Raw genomic sequence first — 23,503 nt, forward strand, 5'->3', positions numbered from 1 at the left:
ACAAATTACAGTAGGTTTTTTGGAATTACTGAGCATTATGTTACCAGAAGGTGAGCAACCACTGGTAGTTCAGAAGGAGCACAATGGATTCATTTTGCTCAGGTACTCTTAACAAATTCTTCATAGAGAGCACCACCAGAGACCACAGCAAAGCCTTGAGAATAGTATGTAGACAAGCACACCCTTTCTTCTGTGAATAATTTTGAAGAAAATTGTAGGCAGAGCTGAAGAGCAACTGCTGGTACAGGCAAGCTCCTCAAGAGGGCTTGAATGCCAGGCAGAACAGCCTGCTGAAGAGACTACAGGTTTGAGTTTTGGTTTAAGTTCTGGAAAAAGAAAGGGAGCACCAGATGCTAGTCAGAGACTAGATTTATTAATAGGTATCACCTGTCCCATTTGCCATAGAAATGAGAAGGCCAACTGTTCTGATGGTGACAACACAGAAACCATTTTTCCTGTTTTTTCTGTCACCTAGGTGACATTTTCTTCTCTTAATCATTCCTAAAAGCCTGATCAGGTCAGACAGCTTTTGCTTCACTTACTCTTTGGCAGCCCATGTCAATAGTTTCCTCTTCTGTAGAAGCTTCTGACATGGGTTTCCTTTTACAGATGTAGCCAATTTTCTTTTCACAAGAATGGTCTGCCCAAAATCCATCCTGAATATAAAAACAGAACATCACTGTTAAGTGGGATTTAGTCTTCAAAAAAGGTGTTTTATGCTCTTAAGTATTTAATTTTTTTTTCTAGCTTTGAAAGAAGCAAAATCTACATCTAAATTCAGTACTTAATTCCAACCTCATTCCAACCTCACTTCTACTGGGGCTGATTCACCATTGATTACACCTTCTTTGATTATCTGCCCTTCTGAAAAGTGACCCCTTGGAGTGATAGCAATACACCATCTTTACAAAGACTACTGATTTAATAGGCACGTAGGAAGAAAGGGAGATGTCACCACTCCCCACAGAAATCCAGTTGCAACAGGAAAAAACCCTAGAAGACAACATTCCCTAGTTAATACTTCTATAAAACTTTGAAGATGCAAAGTGTTCCTTGTCAAAGTTAGAATTAACATTGTTACTCATCATACTACAGATTCTCAGAAGAAACAATGACATTCAGTCGGAGCTACACTGAAGCTAAAAAACTCACACCATGTTCCCCTTTTAGTTCAACAGACGAAGTTAATGGGAGAGGAAGAGAAACCCCTGTGCAAAGCACTGTCTCGTTTGTGCCTTAGAGCCGCATCTAAGACCACCAAATTCAATGAAAAAATAGGCAAAAATCATAACACAATGAAAAAGCATGTTATAAATAGAAGTCCTTTTTGATGGCATTGTTGCATCTTACAGTTCTTTTCTAACTTTCCATTAGGAGCCTGAGGGCACCAAGAGACCTAAATGGCCCTGATCACTTTCACTTGGGACCTCTACCCACCTGCCTGCCCATGGGCCCTGGACCTCCACTTAAGGTCAGACCTGGGCCTTCAATGCCTGTCCATTCTGTAACAGAAGTACTTATCTCCAGCTCCAGCAATGTCTGTACGTGGCTATGGGCCTTGTTGAGCCAGACCCTGAGCATTGGACTGTCTTCCTGGCTTGATCTTGAATTTGCCTTATCACTATGGACTGGCCCAGCAACCACTAGATTGTGTCTGACCCTGGTTGCTCTCCAGACCTGATCCTGACCCTGATCCTGATCCTGACTTGGCTGGGGAAATTAATATGCTATACCCTACACAGCCTTTCCATGGATACTACTGCAGTTTTGCTCTCCTAAGGGTGCTGTTTTAGTTCTTTTCTTCGTTCATTCCTGGTACTGATGATGTGGTTCCTTTTTTACCTTCATCTAGTGCTGCACCTGCTAACTGCTCTGTGTCCCCTACAGCTTCCTCCTGCTGCAGAGCTGACTCAGCCCTGTCCTGCTGCACTCAATCTCAATTTCTGAATTTGAGCATTTGTGCACCAGAATGATGGAGACACATGAATCAGCTGCATGCATGCCTGCCACTAATGCTGTCGATGATTACACCTAAGTGAAGCAAGTTAGAAAACTAGGCCTATTGAGGTCTGAGTGTGGGCTTACCCTATGAGGCAAGCTCTGTATAGTGTTCAAGCCAATTGGGAAAAAAGTTTTAGTTCTCCTCTTCAATTTATAAGTGCGCTTACCGAAAGTACAACCCTTAAGTTTTAATTTTGCAAAATAAGAAAATGCCTTTGATAAATAGTTTTTTTCCTCCTGATAAAATAGGTAAACCCTAAAGAAGGTGATAAGTTTAATATTTTTAATTATTACAAAGAGGAAAAATACCATTTCACAACCTCAAACACAGATTGATTTCTATATCAGGTATTATCTCAGTTTCTGTAGTACACCGAGGTCATCAATCATTGCCATATTCCAAAAGGCAGCCTTTTCAAAGCAGTCTTTTAATTGTAGATATACAGCCACCCAGTAAAAGCTTCCACTAATGCCATTGCTAACCACTTTTCTCACAGCTCTTCATGTGCAGTGCAGATATAAGCATCACATCTAATCCTCCTAGACCCGAGATTTATAACTTTGCCTATAAAAAGAAAACGAAGGCTTCTATTTTCTTCTAAAGATAGTATTTCCCTCTAACATCATTAAAAATTGCTAGTGCAATTTCCTAAGGTAGCTTATATATCCCATATTCATTTAAAGCAGAAAAAATCCAAACATATCGAAAATGTCTTTGTAGCTTCCTGAAGAAAAGCATTTACATGTTTGTGTACTTCACAGTGTAATTAAAGGTTTCTTCAAAAAAGCCCACATGCACAAACTGAAATCCAGAAATATGGGGGACAGAAATCTTCGGGGACAGTTGCCTTCATGGAAAGCCGCCACTTGCCTCCTTCTCAGGGAAGACAACAAAACCAACTTTCTGGCAACCTTGAACAGTGATCCTACCTCAAAAAATAACACCTATAAGACTCTAAAATAGGCTGCTTCAAACAGTAACACCCCCTACTTTTGTGGTCTTGCATAGAAAAAAAGCCCAAATGATAAATAAAATGATAAGATAATTAAGTCAATAGGTACATGACTTTACCTTTCCCTTCATAACAACACAGTCCTCTTGCCTGTTGTTTGCGTGAGTGGGTTCTCCACGAAGCCACTTGGTGTAGGTGACAGGTGTACCATCACTCCATTCAAAATACATCTGAACCTTGAGATCATTCAACCCAATCCATAGCTCATCAGCTGGCTCTAAAACATACAATTAACAAGGTTGATAACAGTCCTTTTATATGATATGAACTTTTATCTTCATGGAACAGAAAATAATTTATTCTCAGGAAGGTTAAAAGTCAGTCACAGGAAATTAAGACTCCTTGTTTCACAAAGAGGGCAGATCATTCCTCATATATCCACTTCAGTCATCAGGAAAGGCCACTGTAGTGGCAGTACTGTAAGAATATTTAAGTTTGTATAAAACTGTCACGGTTTGGCCTGGGAGTGCACAAAAAAGTCAGGAGGAGACACAGCTGGGACAGCTGACCCCAACTGACCAAAGGGATATTCCATACCATGTGAAGTCATGCTCAGTACATAGAGCTGTGAGAAGAAGAAGGAAGAGGGAGATGTTCAGAGTGATGGCATTTGTCTTCCCAAGTAACTGTTACATGTGACGGACCCCTGCTTTCCTGGAGATGGTTGAACACCTGCCTGCCGATGGGAATCAGTGAATGAATTCTCTGTTCTGCTTTGCTTGCACGCATGCCTTTTGCTTTACGTATTAAACTGTCTTTATCTCAACCCACAAGTTCTCTCACTTTTACTCTTCTGATTCTCTCCCCCATCCCACCGGGGAGGACTGAGCGAGTGGCTGCATGGTGCTGAGTTGCTGGCTGGGGTTAAACCACGACAAAAACAGCCAAAATACTCTCTTTGTAGAATTATGTTGCAACACAACTAGATTCATTGGTTTTTTTGCCAGCTCAAAACTCTTGTAACAAGATATGAATAAACACCTAAATAAAATGATACCTCCTCTTTTCCCCCTACCTTTAGTACAGTGAAGAAAGTGCCCTCCTTTCTAATGCTCAGATACTCAGTTTTGTCTTTCAGAGCTGACAACCAGAGTACTTGCAAGTCTTCCCATTACATGTGTTCCCACGTTTTATTTCATTTCAGAGCAAAATGAAATTAATGTAGTTGTTGGACTTTTTTCAGTTTACAGTTAATGGAGTTAACTGCTGGTTTTTGGCTGGAAGGAAAATGCAGGACTGATCAAGGATCTTACTTTACAGCAGCTGCTTCTTAGAGGTTTATTTGTCTGTGCTTAAAATCCTCCACTCTAACACATTGCTACTGCAATGTTCATACCTAGTTTTGTTCTGAATAAACTATTTGAATAACGAGGATTAAAAATTCGGGCATTTATAATCAGTCTGAACTCCATCATCATCAAAGGGTATTCCTCTCTAGAACTGATTTTATGACTTTGTTCAGTGCAATTGGCATCTTTTAAATTATTATTTAATTATTTATTTATAGTCTGTCGGCCACCCTATGCTAAAGGCAGCAGATTTTCCTTTTGTCCACAGCACTATGCCTCAGGTCACACTGACCAACGACATGCACAGTCCTTTCCTTAGATAGCTGTCTTTCCAAGCAGAGTATCAACTACTTGGTTTCTAGAACTTACTCATTGTGAGTATTTTCCACAAATGATAGGGAGGCTACTTCTAGCTTTTTTTTCCACTGGTTATGACCTTGCATTTCTATAACCCATCTACAACACTGAGAGGTTTTGTTATCACAGTTCTTGACTTCTTCCGTAAGTCTTCCTCTAACATCCTCTATCCAGACTGACCACAGTCAACCTAACAATGAAATCACACATGGAAATTAAAAACAGGATTGTGCGCACACCCAAAAAGACATCAGCTGTGGGAGTGGGGCTCTCAATGGAACTAGAACTGTTTCTTTTCTGTTGCTGCACTAGCAACAGAAGTGCCTGTAAAGCACTTAAATGTCATTGCCCCAAGGCAATTATTTCTGATTAACACATTTCAGATGGAGGTTTCCCTACATATCCCCACAACTTAGAACTCTCCTGAGACATTTCTCCCATCTGCTAGTTACAGGAACATGGAGGCTTCCCATTTTAATCAAACAAGTTGCTGCAAAAATCACCCTCCCAGCAAAAATCACCCTCCCAGCTTGTAACTTTAATGGAGTCTCTCTCCTTTCTCTTCCCCTCCCTTGTCTCTCCCATCTTTATTATACCCAAGTATCTTCAGCCCTCATGGCTTATTCATACTGTCCTTACCATCTCTCCCTCAATAAGAAGGGCTCAGATTCACAGGACACCAGGCTCCCTTTTCAAACAGGCACCTTTAGCTGTTCTTCCAGACTGTTCTTCATGTTGAGAAGTCCCCCAACATCACACCTCAGAACTCTCCTTTAAACTCTTCTCTGCTACCAAAATTGAAACCTGTTCCAATTTCAATGCCCATCATGCTCTCATTCCCTCCTTAGCTACCACCATTCATGGTCTCGAATTTCTTTTTTTCTTTAGTTATTTGTTAAAACATTTCTGTCTGTGTTTATTGGGGACCTAGCACAGCAGAGACCTCATCCATGGCCAGAGCTCCTACTATAGTGGTCTCACACCATGGTAATACAAACAATAAATAGCATTCTTTAACAACATGATTACACCAAAGACATCTAAATAAACCATGCAAATCAGAAATGATCAAGAGCTATTTCTGGTTCCATGGAGCCTGCTCCTACACAACATTTTCTCCTCTGAAGAAGAAATGCTGCCATAGAGTTTTGCAATCATCTCTAAAGCTGGGTGACTAAATACCAAGATTATTTTTTTCCCAGCCACTTGTAAATAAGCTGTTTCCCACTCTCTCAGACATGCACTGGGCCGTATCACATGCTGGAATTCTGTGTAAACATCCAGAATGCACTTCTTTATTCTTCTTCATGTTCCTCTCTAAAGTTCTCCTTTGTGGGCGATGCCAACAAAAGCTTGGCTACTATGACAATACTCATCTAGTTGTACCCCTTCTTCCTTCTTTTTACTTGGGACTGTGAATTGTTTGGCACAAAGACAGACTTCTGTTCTTTCTGTACAGCACTCATTGCAGCAGAGTTCTGATGCAGACAAGATTTTCTAGGCACTGCAATACATGGTGTTCTCATTTCAGTGGTGAGCAAGGGTAATCTGATACTGTCATAAACTGCCTTAAAAGGCTTCTTTAGTTGTTCCAATTTTACTCCTCTAAAAAGAATGCTTTCAAAATAGTCTGTTGCAGTGAGTGTACCATATGTGAGAGCCTGGTTTCCTTCAGGACTATCTGCCTTTCAGAAACATTCACTTCTACAAAAACAGTGGAGAGCAATCAGTTCAGGAAAGGTCTTTGGAGAAGGCATTAAACTATGAAATAATCTACTTCCAAGGAGGAAGGTGAAAATACAACTAATTTCCTTTAGAGCCTTATTTCTAACAAGTCCCACCTTTCCTAATAATCTCCTTTGAAAGCGTAAAAATTTCATGTTGTTCATGAAAGAACAATAAATCACTCTTTCAGGAATGTGAAGACAAGCACAAGTTGCCATGGAGTTGGCTAAGATACAAAACTAAAACATATCAGCTATTTTATGATTGCCACTCCAGGATTGCTGTTACACTGCAGCCCAAGTACACCGCAGCCCAAGGCAGCTTACTGCACTTTCCGTGAAGGATAAACTAACTTACACTCACCTGGCACTAAAAACACACATAGGATCAGATACTGCAAAGAAGCATGCGTAGGTGGGAATATGCTCCTCCCATCAAAAAGCACTAACTGATCCTACATGCAAAATCTGGTCCATGTAAAGCAACAGCAACCACAAAATTGCCTCAGTGTCAGCATGGTTACATTTCCCCTAATGAACACACAGCATCTGTAGCTTAACTTGCCTTGCAACAACTTGAGTGTGCGCTCAGAAACCAAGTGTGTAAGTATCATACTTAATTTGGGGCACATCTGAACCCACACACTGAGACAGAGAGCTTCTTTGTTCAGAAGAAACACAAGCAGTGTGACTTGAAAAATATGGACATGGAAGTACTGTAACAGGACCCAGATCTTCCCAAACTGCCTTTCACCAACAGGCTTTGCTTCCCCTCATCTATTTTAATTTTTTTTAAACAGTCTCCTCCTTTTATTAACAGATACAACACATTCAAAACTCTTCATATTCTTAGTAGAAAGATATATGTTACTGTAAAAAAATACTCACGGTACCCAAGCTGAGAAATAACAAAGCTGTACTCTTCAACATTATGGATGCTCGCCAGATCCCCATCCTCTTTCCTGCAAGATGTTAAGGCATCTTTCCACATTTTGGGGTCCCTGTGAATTATGTAACAGTGACCAGCATATGACATCCATTGATCAGGACACCTAATAGGCACAATAGTCTCTGAAAAGAAGAATGACCATAAAGAGTTTCAGAATTCTATTCTTAACTGAAGACTGAAAATCACATAAGGAAAGATTTAACAAAGAAATTAATTATATTTTTTTTTCCATGAAGAACAGCAAAGCTGAAAAATACTTGCAGGGATTATAACCTGCACGCATGACTAAAAGTTGAAACTTCCAGATTTTTTTAAAAGAACACTAGAGTTCCAAACAAGTAGTTGCAACTTGTGAAAAGACAGAATTAAAAATTACCATAAAAGACAGTTTTGACTTCTATATGCATACATACATACTAAAAGGTAAGGTCTGCAGAGCTCTGCTTTATCATTTTTCTACACTCATGTGAGCATTTCTCTCCCTCCTCCATGATGTATAGCTATATGTTAAGAACCTGGGCTTACAAAACATATATATGAAGGTAATTTTTTCCCCAAACCTTAGTCACTTTATGGATTAGCCCCATTTGCTAGACTAGCAAAGAAAAAATAACTGCTTCTACAGGATCACGAGATAACCCAAATAAGAATGCTGCTTTTAGGAATCCTTCTTAAAAGCTTCACTGAGAAAATTATGCTGTCAAACTAAAAGATTTATGCTTAAAACTTGTTTTTAAAAGTTCAACAGAACAGCACCAGAGTACTGCCAACAACCACAGCGCGGTTCAGCAAACAATTCAGCCCTGGGAGGAGTGCCATCCGAACATATAATAAACAGAATATTGCTGTTGCAGAAACAAATCATAATTCTTGCAGCACTTTATTTGTAATCAGCAGATGGGTTTAGCAAACACCAATATATAGAGTAGAACAAGGACAGCAGGTTTGCAGAAATTCTGTTGGCCAAAAAACTTGTCAATGTCAAGGAAGCAGCAGCAATGTGTTTGTGCATGAACGTGGGGTACATTCCATAGAAATATTTAAGTAGGCATTCAAAGTCATGACCAGTCGGGCCCAGGTTGCAAGAGCATATCCTGTTTCAACTGGAATATGCTGATGATTAGTGTATACTAAAGCGTCACAACACAGATTTCTAGCACAGCTATAGACATAGTCTGCTGTTTGCAGACCTGCCTCAGAAAAGCGCTAGCATGTTCTCACAAAGTTTAAGTAAAACTGAACACTGTCACCCCAGGACAAGGGGCTCAGCGCTTGGTCAGAGCCCTGACAGTCCTTCCACAGGAGAGGAAGAACTGGAGTAGGGAGTGGGGGAACCCCAAAAAAACAAACTGAATGTATGTTGGGAGAAACGAGAGAGGACAGAAGTGGCAAATGCTGTTGTAGAGGTCAGTCTGATGCTTCAGACAGCTTCCTAATTTGTCCTAGTCTCAGCTCTGAGCATATGCATTGTACAGTGATTTGCTGTAACAGTCAGAAAAAAAATCTAGGCATAAATATAGGCTTTGAAAAAAAATCTATGCATATATGCACCTCCAACACACTTAGTGCACCCTTCTGCAAACTGTAAACACTGCATAGAACAGACATCAGCAGTTCAGATACGGCTACAAGGACAGTCACAAAGGTATATATTCCCTACTGAGTCTGTGAGCGTCTCTTTTTCAGACCAAAAGAGACTGTGAGACTATTGCTGTAAAAACTAAAGGAGCTATGGCAGGGTGGGAGGCTCTTTTACTCGTAAATCCAGTAACACCAGTGAATTTGTTGCAGGCCACAAAACAAGAAAAGCAGTTGACAGTCCAGTTTCTTTGGTGCAAGTCTTATTGAATGACATAGCTGGGGATTTCTCAGTAAAAGAAAGTCTTCAGTTCCTAATTTCCAGTACTCAGCAAAAAATAATTCTGCGCTTCCCTATTCTCCTTTTAAAGAAAATACATGACAACACAAAGCCATACAATCTATTTTTTATTCTAATGGAAACAAGTACTACTCTCTAAGCTTCATTTGACTTAAGCAAAAGAAGCAATGCAAATTAAAACAAATAAAATGCAACACAGGAAATCACATTAATGTGTAAAAAATGTTATTCCAAATATAAAACTGATGAAATTACTGTGGAATAGATCAAGATACAGAAATGAAGTTTGTAATCGTAGAACGGTTATTCCTCAAACAGAGAGCAAATGCTTTTGTAAACTATAAGCTTGGCTTCCTGAAGTCTGAAGATTTCATAGTGATTAGCTTGGGTGTCTAAAAACGAGAAAGCACTATGTGAAGTGTGTCTCATGATTCAGGCATTTTTCTCTCTCTCACGCTCATTCTCTGTAGTCTGGTAAGAGAGAGGTCACACAGCAGTCACAACAGTGACACTAAGAGCATTTATTTCCTCTAATCTAATGTTTTATGAAATATTAGAAACTTAATACTTTAAGAACACTACACTTTGTTGGATTGGGATGAAATCTATTTTGTCAGTCACTTTGTGGAGGTAGACAGACAGCCTTTCCTTAGAAAATTAAGTTAAAAAATATGCAAGTTTTGAGTGTCAAATTAACAGGTTCCTATTAATCCACTTTGCTGTATTACAGCACAAATGCTTTAAAGCCCAAAGATTCTGCATCACTTAGATGCATAAAATGATGTGGCCCCCTGCTGGAAAAAACACTTCTGCTACAAAAAAAAAATCGTACAGCTGTTGGCTTTGTGAAAATCTTCATCTGCAACATAAATAAATGTTCTATAAAGATTTTTCTCTATTTTATTTTGGACACAAGCATGATTATATTCTGTTGTAAAGTGTCCCGGAGTCCTCACATACTGCCTTGTTAGACTCAGTTGTAACTTCTAGGGTTTAAATTTCAAAGGATTGCTTCTGTTTTTAATGTTAAGTGCACAACTAAGTGCATGGGTGAATTCGCGAATAATTTATTTCTTGACTCAGGAGCCCTAGTCAGGAAAACATCATCTGCCATGAGTTTTCCTTCACATCATTAGAAGCTGAGGGCACTTAACACCTTGTATGATTGCATGCTCATCCCTTTTATGACTTCCCCCCACAGGACATTTTGGAAAATATATTATGAAGTGAATCACTGACAATCTCTGGTTCACCTGTCAACAAGTTTACTCAGCAATTTCTGTACAATCGAAAACTTTTGTCTCGTTTCTGTTTTTACTCCAAATTACTAGTAAACTGCGGGGGAAGAGGGGGCAGAATCAAAAGCCTAATGCATAAGAAAGAAATGGCCATTAGACTCCCCAAAACTGAATTTAAATCTAAATAAGGTAGCAGCCAGTATTTAATTGGTAGTATATTTTTGGACATCAGTGCTTAAGAACTTATGCATGAAACCTGAAAAGCTGAGCAGCAGCCAACTGAACAATCTAAGACAACCTATATAAATTAAATTGTCTGGTTTTCAGCTGTATACAAATATTAACAAAACTTTACATCTTAATTTAGGAAATAATTAAAATATCCACTGAAGTCCTTCTCAGTTAAGGTAACGAATATGCTCAATTTCAACATGTTAGTATTAATTTAATTAATTTAAGCATGAAATGTTGATGTCAATATTTAATTAATGAGACAAATGGCTTTTGAGACAATTTTAATTAATGAGACAAATCATTTAATTCATGAGAAAAAATGTGGTTTTTTTCTCTTAGCAATAAAGAAAAACAAATTAAGCAGAAGTCTCTACCCTAAGTGTTTTTGACAGGACTGGTTATATATTGGCAAATGCAGGAAAAGCATTAAAAACTCATAGTTTTTAGGCCAAATGTCAAACACTGAGTTCCCAAAATATCTGCTTTGCTGATAAGTCATATTAATAAATGGACTGGAAATCCAGTAATGGTTTAGCTTTCTGCTTCTAAAACCTATACAAGATAATGCCAGTGGAAATACCTCTATGGCCTAGAAAAAGAAAGAAACTTGGAAAGAACAGAAGGAAGGAGTGATGAAACAAAGGAATAAGATAAAAGGTTTTTATAGTACACAGAGAGCTAATAAGGAAACAGGTCTAAATAAAGCTACGAAAACTTATCCCTGTTTTGTCTTTCCTATGTAGATTAGGCAAGTGCCATAATTACATTTCTTCTGAAAAAGTGTCTGTGGATATATGTTTTAAATAATTTCATAAATAATTTAGATATTTTATATATATACAAATAAATAATTTTATATATCCATATATAAATACATATCTATTTATAACACATATATGTATTATTTAACTACATATATGTAATTATTTAACTTTCTCAAAATAATTAAAAAATCCTCTGGTCCACTACCAACTTGCACTGGCAAACTTACTCTATCTCATAACTAGTAAAAATGACAGGAAGAAGAAATAGACTAGATTCACTGAGTACATGGGGCTTTAGATGGTTAAATCTTTTTCTTTTTTAACATCAAATTATTTCTCTTTTTATTTTATGAACAAGATGTGATAGTTCTGCTTGTTTTTGGAAAAGAGAACTCCACCATTTCTGCAATTTAGAACTCGGAGCTACTGAAGAAAGATTATTACACAGGAAGTAGGGAGGCCAGAAGAAAAAGGAAGTATAAACTGTTCACTTTTACAGGGAATCTTGGTCAAGCCATAGCCTGCAGAGACCCTTGCTTGGTTTCACCATGTGCAATAACAAACGGCTATTAGAATTACAGATAAAAACCACTGGTCATTAATAATTTGTGGAGGTTTTGTTACCAAACCTACCTTTCGGAATAATGAAAGATTCTAAAGTAGCATTTCCCCGTTTACAAATATAGCCAAGTTTCTGGTCGCATTCCCGGTTCTCCCACTTAGCACCTTTGCCAGGATTTAATGCTGCACAGATTTTTCCAGGTTCTGGAGAAGGGTGTCCTTTAAAAACAAACAAAACAAAACCTCAACAACAACAACAAAGTATAAGCACATCATTGTTACCCTCCCCATTCCTCTCACATTCTAATCTGTTCCATGCTTTAATTATAAGATACATTGACATATAGGCAGTTGTGATTCACCACAGTCCTTTAGAATAAATGGGGTGGTTCATTCCCTTAAGACATATTTTTTTCACAGCAACCACAAGTTGAGATATTTATCCAGTTCACAATTTAACAGCCTCTTCACAGGTTCAAAGTCTTGATGAAAAGCATTAGAGTGCAACTATTTATTTTGTTTTGTCCCATTCTAAATGAAGAATGTCTAAACTCCAGAGCACAATCCTTAGGTGAAAAAACTGTTCAGTAAGCTAGTCAAATTCTGTACTTAGTATAACAGTAAAGACAGAAAAATAATAAGTAATTATTTGGCTAATGTGAACTTCTTGTTCACTTGTCTAAACAATATGACAATAGCAGGATATTTGGATATTTTCAATTGAAGATTAGCATTAGCGTTAACAGAAACATCTAGAAGAAAAGTAGAACCTGCAGAACAGAACAAATTTCTGCAATAAACCAGATTAACTTTTCAAGATCTGGTCGAATGTGATTGAACTTAACATGGGGTTTTTTTTCATTTCTGAACACATGCCGTTATACTACATAACAAGGAAGTGTCACTACTACTTGGCAATAAACACAGCAAACTGATATTTTTTTAGAGTGCAAGATTGTTCACTGAAACATTTCTTATATCATTATGATTTCATTACATTAGATTACAGTTAACTTTTATATTTGCAGTCATGTTATATATTCTCCCCATAGAAGAAAAATATATACTTGCTTCAAAAGTACAAATTTAAATTGTTTTAATGCACAAAAAAAAGTTCAGCTGTTAGCAGTTAGCTCTCCCAAATGCCTAACCAGCATAATTTTAGTTTAAATGTTGATAACTTAGTTCCCATGTTTGTCTGTTATTTATTTAGGGATAGTGAGATGGAAGAATATGAAGCTTCCACAAATTCTCTTAAAATATACTAGTGGAAAAAGAGTCAGCTCTTGAACATCCAGCATAATGGGGATGGGACAGAGGTAGGCTGACCAATATTAAGTCATGAAGGAGATAGCACAAATATAAAAGAGGTTATATGGACTTAAAGAGTATTATCTTTGACTGAAATTAAGGAACATAAGGAGTTCAAGATAAATGGAGCCCATTTTGGTTACACCCAAACCCATCTAATTCTTTACAGGACAACTGAGAGTTGTCCACACTTTTAACAGCCATGAACAGCTCCCCTTGTTACTTTGGCTCCACCTCACAATCAGTTTGCTCCCACTCTTCATTACATGCAGATCCTCATCAGTGCATTTGGATGACAGACCTATAAATACCTTCACAGCAACTTGCAGTTCAGCCCATCTGTTTACCCTTGTGTGCTCACTCCACTGGAGAGCTATTTATAAAGTAGTTCAATTCACCCTTCAAAGCCTACCTACTCAAGAAGTCTGTCCACCTAAAATATGCTTTTGGCCTCATCTACACAAGGAAGCCACTGGGTAATACAATGGAGCGTACATTTATAGTTACTGCAGATTAAATACATGTGACATGCTCAATGAAAGCAAGTAGGAGTATTTACAGTGCATAACTTCAGACATGTACTTTAGTCTCCAAAGGCTTCCTGAATAGTCACTGCAAAGGAAGAAGGGTCATGCAAAAGGACACCCTAACATAGGCACTCTGAATAGCAAACCAGAAAAACACCTCTTCTTCACCATGTATACAGTTGGCATAGAGACCAACTTTTTAATAACGGCATCAGAGTTCAACATCGCAGCTACAAATGTGAAGTTGCTGGGTTTGCTTCAAAGTAGACTAGCCTAATGTGGTCAGTTTGATACATATTACTACCATGGGTAGGTTAATCGCAAATGAAAATGAAAATCTAATCTTTAAGAAAATAACAAAAACAAATTGGAAAGGAAAGGAATTTAAAAACAAACAAACAAAGATTTTAAAAAAAAACAACACACAAACTTAAAAAGCCTACACTGAGCCGTCTAATCTCACAAATGAAGATACGTATTGCATCAGATTTATTCTGTATTCGTATAGAAATTGAATAAATCAAGAATATATACAAAAGAAGTGTAAATAGATGACTTTTAAAACTTGCCTCTGGATTTTGATGCTACCATTTCCATTGTGAATAATAAATTAAGCCCAATGTGTATCCCTAGCATAAGGGCCATTACTCACAGTGTTTATAGCCACAGTCAGAATCTTTCAACATCAAACGACATCTAATAATTGTAGAACAGAGTACTAGAAAAGAAATATGTTACATGATGACCAACTTTTTGCCTTTTAAACTGAGTAGCAACATATTTAACCTTACCTGGAACCCAATTTAAGTATCGAAAAGGAGCACCACCAACCCATTGCCATCCGCTGTTGAAATTCAAACTGTTAAGACCAAACCAGAGAGCGGTACTCAGTTTGCCAGTCAAACCTAGGTAACAGAGACAAAGAGAGATACTGGAAATGCACAGCAAGAGCAAACACTCTCAAAACAAGAGCTAAATTCTAGCTATACCATCTGCTTCTCCTTTTTCCCAGTAGAAGTTTTAACAACTTTCAACATTTTAGCTAAGGTGGCTATGCTAAACCTGCACAACATGTCATCATCTCACATGGGTCGCTGCAGTTTTAGAGTTTTCACAGTTTTTGGTGTGGAGAATTTTACTACAATAGAAAACAAAATGACACTTCTGCATGCTCTTTATAAGCCGATGATCTTAAATATGAAACAAATCACTTTTTTCCAGAATTATAAAATACTGAATTGATAAAGTTGCACAAAAGGTGACAAAACCAAAAAATCAGTTTTCTAAAATGAAACGTGAATAGTTTCCTGTTGTATAGTTTATTTTCCAATAAAATTAACAAATGTAAGTTTCAAATTTACAAAATGCCGTAAAGTAAAAAAACTGTCTGCATTTTAACAAACGACATTAAAATGTGGTCATTCCAAACGTCATCTTTTTGACAGCACATCTTGAACATTTTTCAGCTCATCTGATTACACTTCTTTAGCCAATGATACGTCAGGCTTCTAAAACCAGTTCCAAATTAATCCTCCAGTTCTGAAAAGCACCTAGAAATATCAGGCTTATGTATGGTCCTGCTGAATTCTCTAGCATTATTTATAGTCATTATTAATCAATTGTCCATCTCTGCCTTTCGTATAAGACTTGGAAGCCCAGCTGGATGACTGCTAATTTTTTTGAATTAAATGTATTTCTGCATACCTCACAGAAAATCATTGCACTATACATATTTATTTATGCTTCTACCGATGGCATCATGCCAGCATGTAATTTTGCTCTATATATTTCAGTTGTCTTTGACACCATCATTATGGGTAGCATTTGAGGCATGGCAATGTTAAAAGGAGGGGTATTTAAGCACTGGAAAGGACAGAAATGTCATACAGGAGCCTGATTTGGCACCAACACATTAATGTGTTCCAGTACTTCTTCTACACAAACAAGTTGTGTTTAAGACAATCAAGAACTGGGCATGATAGGTAATCCTGGTTCTGCCAGGAGAGCTGTAGAATGAAAAACTGATATCCACATACATTTGGGAGCAATATCTAGTAGTTTGCAATTAAAACACACCTACTAATAATTCACTTCTATATGTCAGTGCCAGGTTGCTCCCTTGAGCATTAATTTCAATGATAATTTCATCATACTTAGTAAAAAAAAAAAAAAGACCCATGTTTTGAACAAATCCTTAAATTGAAAACAGAAGTTTAGACAGAACAGACTGTTCATAGTATTAAAAATGCATTTATCATTCCTCTAAATTGGAGAAATATGGATTTGATGGATGCACTATTAGATGGATAAGGAATTGGCTGGACGGCTGCATCCAAATTACACTTAATGGCTCAATGTCCAACTAGAAACAAGTGGTGTCCCTCTAGGGTTTGTGTTGGGACCAATACTATTAAATGTCATCAGTGAGATGGACAGTGGGATCAAGTGCAGCCTCAGCAAGTTTGCAGATGACATCAAGCTGAGTGGTGCAGTTGACAGGCCTGAGGGAAGGGATGCCATCCAGAGGGACCTTGACAGGCTTGAGGAGTAGGACCCATGAGAACCTCATGAAGTCCAACAAGACCAAGTGCAAGGTCCCCAATATCAACATGGACTCACGGCTGAGTGGATTGAGAGCAGCCCTGCTGAGAAAGGCTTGTGGGTACTGGTGGATGAAAAACTGAGTATGAGCCAGCAATGTGCGCTCCCAGCCCAGAAAGCCAACCATATCCTGGGCTGCATCAAAAGAAGCGTGGCCAGCAGGTCAAGCGAGGTGATTCTCCCCCTCCAGTCCTCTTATGAGGCTCCACCTGGAGTACAGCATCCAGTTCTTCAGGTCCCCCCAGTACAAGACAGACATGGACCTGTTACAGTGGGTCCAGAGGAGGGTCATGAAAATGATCAGAGGGTTGGAACACCCCTCCTGAGAAGAATAGTTGAGAGAATTGTTCAGCCTGGAGAAGAGAAGGCTCCAGGGAGACCTTATCATAGCCTTTCAACATATAACCGGGGCTTATAAGAAAGACAGAGAGAGACTTTTTACCAGGGCCTGTAGCGACAGAACAAAGGGGAACGGTTTTAAAATGAAAGAGGGTAGATTTACATTGGACATAATGAAAAGTTTTTATGATTAACTTGGTGAGACACTGGAACAGGTTGCCCAGAGAAGCTGTGGATACCCCTGATTAGAAGTGTTTAAGGCCAGGTTAGATGGGGCTTTGAACCACCTGATATAGTGCAAGATGTCCCTTCCAATCCAAATCATTCTCTGATTCTATGAACTTACACAGAACAACATACAGCTTATGGCATAGAAAAGTTTATCTTCCAACTGATGGAACATATTTAGCATATTTTCTAATCTATTTAATAGATTAATCAGTGGACTGCTTTATGTGTGTACACAGTTTAAGAAGGTAATAAAGAGGAGATTGTGTCATTGTAGAATGCAAATGTATTCATCACTAATTCGAGACTGAATTTTCTCAGAGGAGAAGTTTGGAAATTACTTCAAAAAACACTGAAGAAGATTGAAAATAAAACAAGCTATTTGTAAGTCCTTTTGTTTATTAGTTCTTTTTCTTTCTTTTCATATTTTAGCACACACTGATGATATGACAGCTTTAAAGATATAGGCAAAAAATGCTGACTAGTATATGCAACAAGTAGAACACAAAAAGGATGCAATCTTTGTATCTGCATCTTTGGTTTACAAACTATATTGCATTTTCCTGCATTCCAACGTTCATTCTTTATTGTTTGCATTATCTAATTGCTGTATTTTTTGTTGCTGTAAGTTTCTGGCAATATTAAATCAGGATAAAATAATCATTATCTGTCTGATTTTTCCAGCTGAATTGTTCAAGATAACAATTTAAATCTACCAACTACCAGAATTGAACAAATATCCATTTTCAAGATGCAACATGCTCTATAGATGTCACTGTTACAATAATGCACTTTTAAAAAAAAAACTGATGGATAATATTACCCTACCTGTCAGGTATGTTTGTTCGTGCAACTCTGTGATGCTTAGTAACTCTGCCTTCTGTTGTTGACAGCTTTTTCTTGCCTGGTGCCATTTCAGAGCTGCGTCGGAGTTTATCTGATACTGGACGTTTGTTAAAGGATTTGTATTCCACAACACATCAATACCATTAACTGCAGGGAGAAAAGGAAATGTTGTAACTGATCATGAAGAAGGAGGCAGAAAAAATACAGAATAAAGTGTGTAATAAAAATACACAAAGCCTAAACACTGCTGTATACAACTGGTTTAAAAGGAGACCTGAGGCTCCCTAGTGTGTTAGTAAACCCAGGGTAGAGCTAAACTATGACAGCCACGTTGGACAGTACATTGGTAATGAAACAACGCCCCTGTTTTCTCTAGCGTAACAAAGCTGCTGTTTAAGGCAGTAGATGAGCAGCTGAAGTCATGCTAAAACAATTGATTTGTCACTGTGGAGAAAAAGACTAAAAACTTCCAGACCCATGCTAGCTAAGGTATATATCAAGCTGACCACTTTTCTGAGATAAGAAACCCCAATTTTTTTACTAATTTTGTGTACTGTGTAAAGTGGCTATGGATTTTCTTACTGTGAGAGAGGTAATCAGACACAAGCCGTGAAGGCAATATTTACATTATCAGCATCCATCTCACACTTTCCTGCAATTTGCCATTTGTCTTAAGCATGTATCTGACATACCACCACACTTTCTTCTCTGCCATGTGACCTGACTGTCATCTCCTTGAATATCTGAACTTGGCACTTTTAGGCAATGCCAAACCAGTGAAAAACTCATCCAGCAGAGCCCAACATTAGAAGCGGCCCCAGAAGGTACCACACTCCTTACACTGCTGCAGCCTTTCCTGGCTCATGTCAGTTGGATCCCCACAACCAGCAACAGACAACAGTGCAATCTTGCTCTGCCAAAAATGGAACCTACAGGAGGCCCCAACACTGATCTAAATAACACTCCATAAAGAGATTAAAGTTGCATGACAAAAGCAGAATATAGCAGAGATCACTGTATGTCTGCTGACAGTGGGAAAACGACTGAAATTCCTGCAGCCTGTGTCAGAGTTTCTCAACTTGCAAGCTGTGAAAAAAATGAAAGAAAGAGGTCTTTTTCTTTTCCAAATTGATAGAGATCGGAAGATCTACATGTGCAAATAAAAGGAAAACAGTACAATAAACAAAACTCAAGACAAACCATGATACATGTTAAATGTCAGCAGGTCAGTAACCAGTTCCACTTTTTCCTGTATTAAATTTGATAAACTATAGATAATATGAAGTGCTTCTTGAAGTGCTTCTTTTCAGATTAGCCTTAGAAAACAAAAATCAAATATGACCTACTGTAATATTGGCATGTGACTAAAAATGGGAAGTTTCATCCCATTATTATTATCCACAAACCAACTTCTGTCCAAAATATTCCATGACTATGAGAAGGCAAAATTTCTTTGTTACACTGTGTTCTACAAGACCATAAATTCCTGTGCACAAGCACGAGCCTGGGATAAAACAGAGATTGCAGAAATATTAAAATCTATATTTCAATAAAGAAAACTGGTTCTGACTTGATAGAAGGGGTTTTATAAGTCCTGTACAATTATTACAGAGGAAGAAGTAAAAAAGTCTCAGGCATTTATCCAACCTTCCACCTCACTCCTCCAGTCTTATAAATTATAGCTGACTTGCACATGGTGCTCTTCTGTAGAACTTTGGTCTTTCATAAAAATAAAGTTAATTTCTTAATTAATTTGATATTTGAGTTTGATGAGGTCAAATGCCTTCACAGAGCAGGGAGCAGGATCTTGTAAAATCTATATGCTATCGTTTAAAACTTAGTATCCACAGAGAAACCAGAAGATTCATCACTTTTCTGGAATGCTATATTTTAGCATCTAAACTAAATTAATGTTAAACCAGCCTGTCCTTAGAATCATAGAATCTTCATGGTTGGAAAGGACCTTTGAGATCATCGAGTTCAACCATACACACACACACAAAAAAAAAAAAAAAAAAAAAAAAAAAAAAAAAACCCAAAGAAAAACAAAACCTACAATCTCTGTCACTAGAGCATAGTGACTTAGTACGTAACTAGAAATAAAGAATGAAAAAGCTGAACTTTATCCCTACACAGATAAATTCAGCATGCATTTTTGTATACACTGAGATTAGTGAAATCTATTTCCACTACGATTACTATCAAAATCGCAAAAGTACAATATAGATTTCATTCGTGTCTTTGAACATTCTCAGTCTTTAAAGAAAAGAAAAGAAAAGCAGATCAAAAATGCATTGAATTTCAAACATAGTCCTTGACAGACAAGTTCAAACTTATAGGAAAGTCATAAAGTCCTGAACAATGCAAATATTTATTACATTTACAATTTTTAAAATGCCAACTTGATTACCATATCAAAATATGGTATTTGTCCTGAGAGATTTTAATTTCAAAATTGCAAGCTGATATATGGCCTTTGACTAGCAGTAACAATAAAAGTGTTCTTGTTTGTTTAGTTATCTATCCAGAACAAGTTGTAATCTCAGTCCAATATCCTTGGAAACTACATGAATAGAACCATGGCAAACAAATACTGGATATAAATCTTGCTAGACAGTCTATAAAATAACTGCCATTGCTTCCTTTCTGAGCATAGAGTAGGGAAGGAATATCATAATAAATACACTACAGTTTAATGGGAATTTATAATATAGTATATGAAGTTATAATGCTGTCAATAGTAAAACAGTCTAAAGTATACTAAACTTCCTTCACATGCTTATCTTCACCTTAGATGTCATTTGCTAAAATGCTCCTCTCTTTTTTTTCCATAGATAAATTCGTGAGGTCCAGAGTCAGGTTACAAGTTCCAGATAAATCAGAAGAACCAACACAAATCACCTCACACAATTTAGTTCACCAATTTACCAAACATTTTCAACCACCCTGAAAATCACAATGAAAAACCTTTCAAAACATCTTGAAACAGCAGCACGGGGGAAAAGCCTGTCATAGAAAATAAATTCAGTATTTGTGAATAAATACAAGGATGTAGATTTGCCCAATGATTAACATACCAGTCCAAGACTATTTAAATATTTCCTCATTCTCTGCAGTATTTATTTCCTTCCTAATCAGCTGCAAGTTTTATGTATCATTTATAAGGCTTTCTAAATTCCTCACAGAAATTCTAGCCCTTTCATGTGTCAAGAAAGGGGCCTCAATGGACTTTCGCCTACTGGAATACAGCTACAGGCACACCTCATGACTTACTCTCCTGATGGTCTTGTTTTCTTTCCCAAAGCCTACTTTTACATTGCAGTGCAACATACAGCACAAAAAGACACAGTGTAACCTGTAAAGAACAAGTATTCCTAGGCTACTAAAAATCGTCTGATGTAGCAATACTTCCCAGCTTCTTCCTGTGGAATTTAAGTTTCCACTATCACTGTATCAGCATATCTTTTTGAAGAACCAAATTAGCTTGTAATATTAGTTGTAATAGTTTGTATCACATATTTTCGTATTGGCACCTTTGCTACCCCAGACAGTTTATGAAGCAACAAACACTTTAATCTTATTAAATAAATCGCAACATACAAAGACTTAAATGTTCTGTGTTAAAGGTGCTGTTGAAATTTATTAACTTATCAATCTCTCATGCAGTGCATTCCTCTTTCATAGGGATGACTACCACAGCCCGCCTCTCATTAAAATATATGACCCAAACTTGAATATTTTATAGGTAATACTGAAGAATCAGGAAGGAAACATGCAGGCAATCAGCATAAAGCAGCTTTTTCCAAAAACAATCACAGCCATCTGAATGGATTTCCTTGAATTATGCCAAAGAATTAAACAAAATTTTAATGATGCCTCCTATTTGCTTTACTCAAAGAACACTAGACATGTAGCATTCTTAAGTTGATCTTGCATGTGCTGTATTAATGGGATTTATATTCCCAGCATGTTTTTAATACCTTGAAAATAATACTGGCATAGGAAAAAAAAATGCAATTTTTATTTGCCTAAAATAATGACTGTAACATTCATGGCAATCAGGCAAGGACACTGATACTCCATCATCAAACCAGCTAAGATCAACCCACACTGTTTCCTTCACATCAAAGAAAAGACATATTTTTCTCCTTAGCTCTGACTGCGGTCAGATGGAGCTTTACAGCAAAACACAATAATAAAGAAGAAGGGAGGGAGAAGTGCTACCTCTCTCAGCATGACAGAAAAAGCAGCTGATTGCGGACAAAATGCTTAGTACATATTTTACAGAAGTTCAGGGAAATTTTATTCAAATTTAAAAGAATTCAAATACATACAGGCATAATACTCCAATTTGCTGAAAGTAATATCAACATTTCTAAATAAAGTTCTGTATATTCATAATACTACAATTGAAACTAACTATACTCAAACCAGGGAATTTAGAATATAAATACTTCTCATTGGTTTTAAATACTATGTAGCACACAGATTTGGGAAATGCTGGGATTTAGTAAAAAGTGCATGTAAGTACTTTCATGTTTAAAAGGCAACTCATTCTACAAAGTAGTCTTAATTTTCAATTAAGCTATATTCTAGCTTCTAGATCTGCTGCATAAACTTCTAAACGGCCTTTTGCATATACTAATTTAGCACCTTTACATCTAATTAACTTTCTATTTAAGTAAATGGTGTAATTACAGATTCCAGCATATGATTAACGCACTTTCACCCGGATGTAGGTGGTCAATTTTTTTTTATGCTGAGCCCTATATTTGCATATTTAAGTAATTTCTAAAAGGATAGCAGGATGCATGGAGACAGAAAAATGCAACATTTCAAACTGTATTTTAAACAGTAAAGCACATTATAAGGACACCAATATTTCCAGGCAGCTGGATAACAGCACAGCAGAATCTTGAACATACAAAACTTACATTTCAATGGGCAAAATCCATACATCTTGTCAACATCAAAGTTTGAAGTGGTTCCACACCAGAACCAGCCATCTGATCTGCCAGCATCAGTGCAGTCAGCATACCATTTATCACCAAACTTAAAAGGGAATACACAAGGTGCTCCATTGGCATTTCCTTTTACTGTGTAGGTATCTAAGGAGACACGACAATTTAAAAATGTATAAGCAGTAATAAGTATAGCATATATATCAGTTCGGCTTTATCATCATATTATAGCACGTTACAGCAAGCAGAGCTTGCTAGCTTAGTATACAAGCTGTACTAGAAATGGGACGTTGATAATTTTACTCTCTAGGTCTAAGCTGATATCCATGTCCACAACGAGACAAATTTTTATTGTTTAAGGAGACCACTGACCAGAACGGGCTGAACAAAGACAAGTACATTCCTGTGCTAAATTTTACATGCATAACAATCAAAAGCGTAAAATCCACACTACTGTGGATTTGGATCCACATAACATGCCATTTTCTTTTTAAGCACAAACAACTGCTGGTTCTTCTGTCAATAACCCACTCAATTGCTGACCATTTTAGACAGTGAAGAGCACGCACATGTAAAATTGAAAGATATATACCACAGAGTGACTCCAATATATTATGCCCAAATAAAATCTCCATTGGCATCTAAAGATATTTTTTTTCCATCAGAAACCTGACTTAATGA

General features: G+C 37.3%; 1 protein-coding gene across 4 annotated transcripts in view; it reads right to left on the minus strand.

The window, feature by feature from the left end:
- Positions 1 to 23,503, minus strand: part of LOC134511159 (macrophage mannose receptor 1-like) — a 60,651-nt gene that overhangs the window by 31,758 nt on the left and 5,390 nt on the right. For 3 of the 4 annotated variants that reach the window (XM_063324714.1, XM_063324717.1, XM_063324716.1), the window contains exons 3-9: positions 22,796 to 22,969; positions 17,844 to 18,008; positions 14,639 to 14,752; positions 12,082 to 12,228; positions 7,273 to 7,455; positions 3,074 to 3,231; positions 543 to 656 (exon numbers count right to left, since the gene is read on the minus strand). In XM_063324714.1, coding sequence (XP_063180784.1) covers positions 543 to 656; positions 3,074 to 3,231; positions 7,273 to 7,455; positions 12,082 to 12,228; positions 14,639 to 14,752; positions 17,844 to 18,008; positions 22,796 to 22,969 — 1,055 coding nt within the window. The remainder of the gene's footprint in view (positions 1 to 542; positions 657 to 3,073; positions 3,232 to 7,272; positions 7,456 to 12,081; positions 12,229 to 14,638; positions 14,753 to 17,843; positions 18,009 to 22,795; positions 22,970 to 23,503) is intronic. The other variant, XM_063324715.1, reaches the window with a different exon arrangement.

Source organism: Chroicocephalus ridibundus, chromosome 2 (genome assembly GCF_963924245.1).
Source record: "Chroicocephalus ridibundus chromosome 2, bChrRid1.1, whole genome shotgun sequence".
NCBI classification, from domain to species: Eukaryota; Metazoa; Chordata; class Aves; order Charadriiformes; family Laridae; genus Chroicocephalus; species Chroicocephalus ridibundus.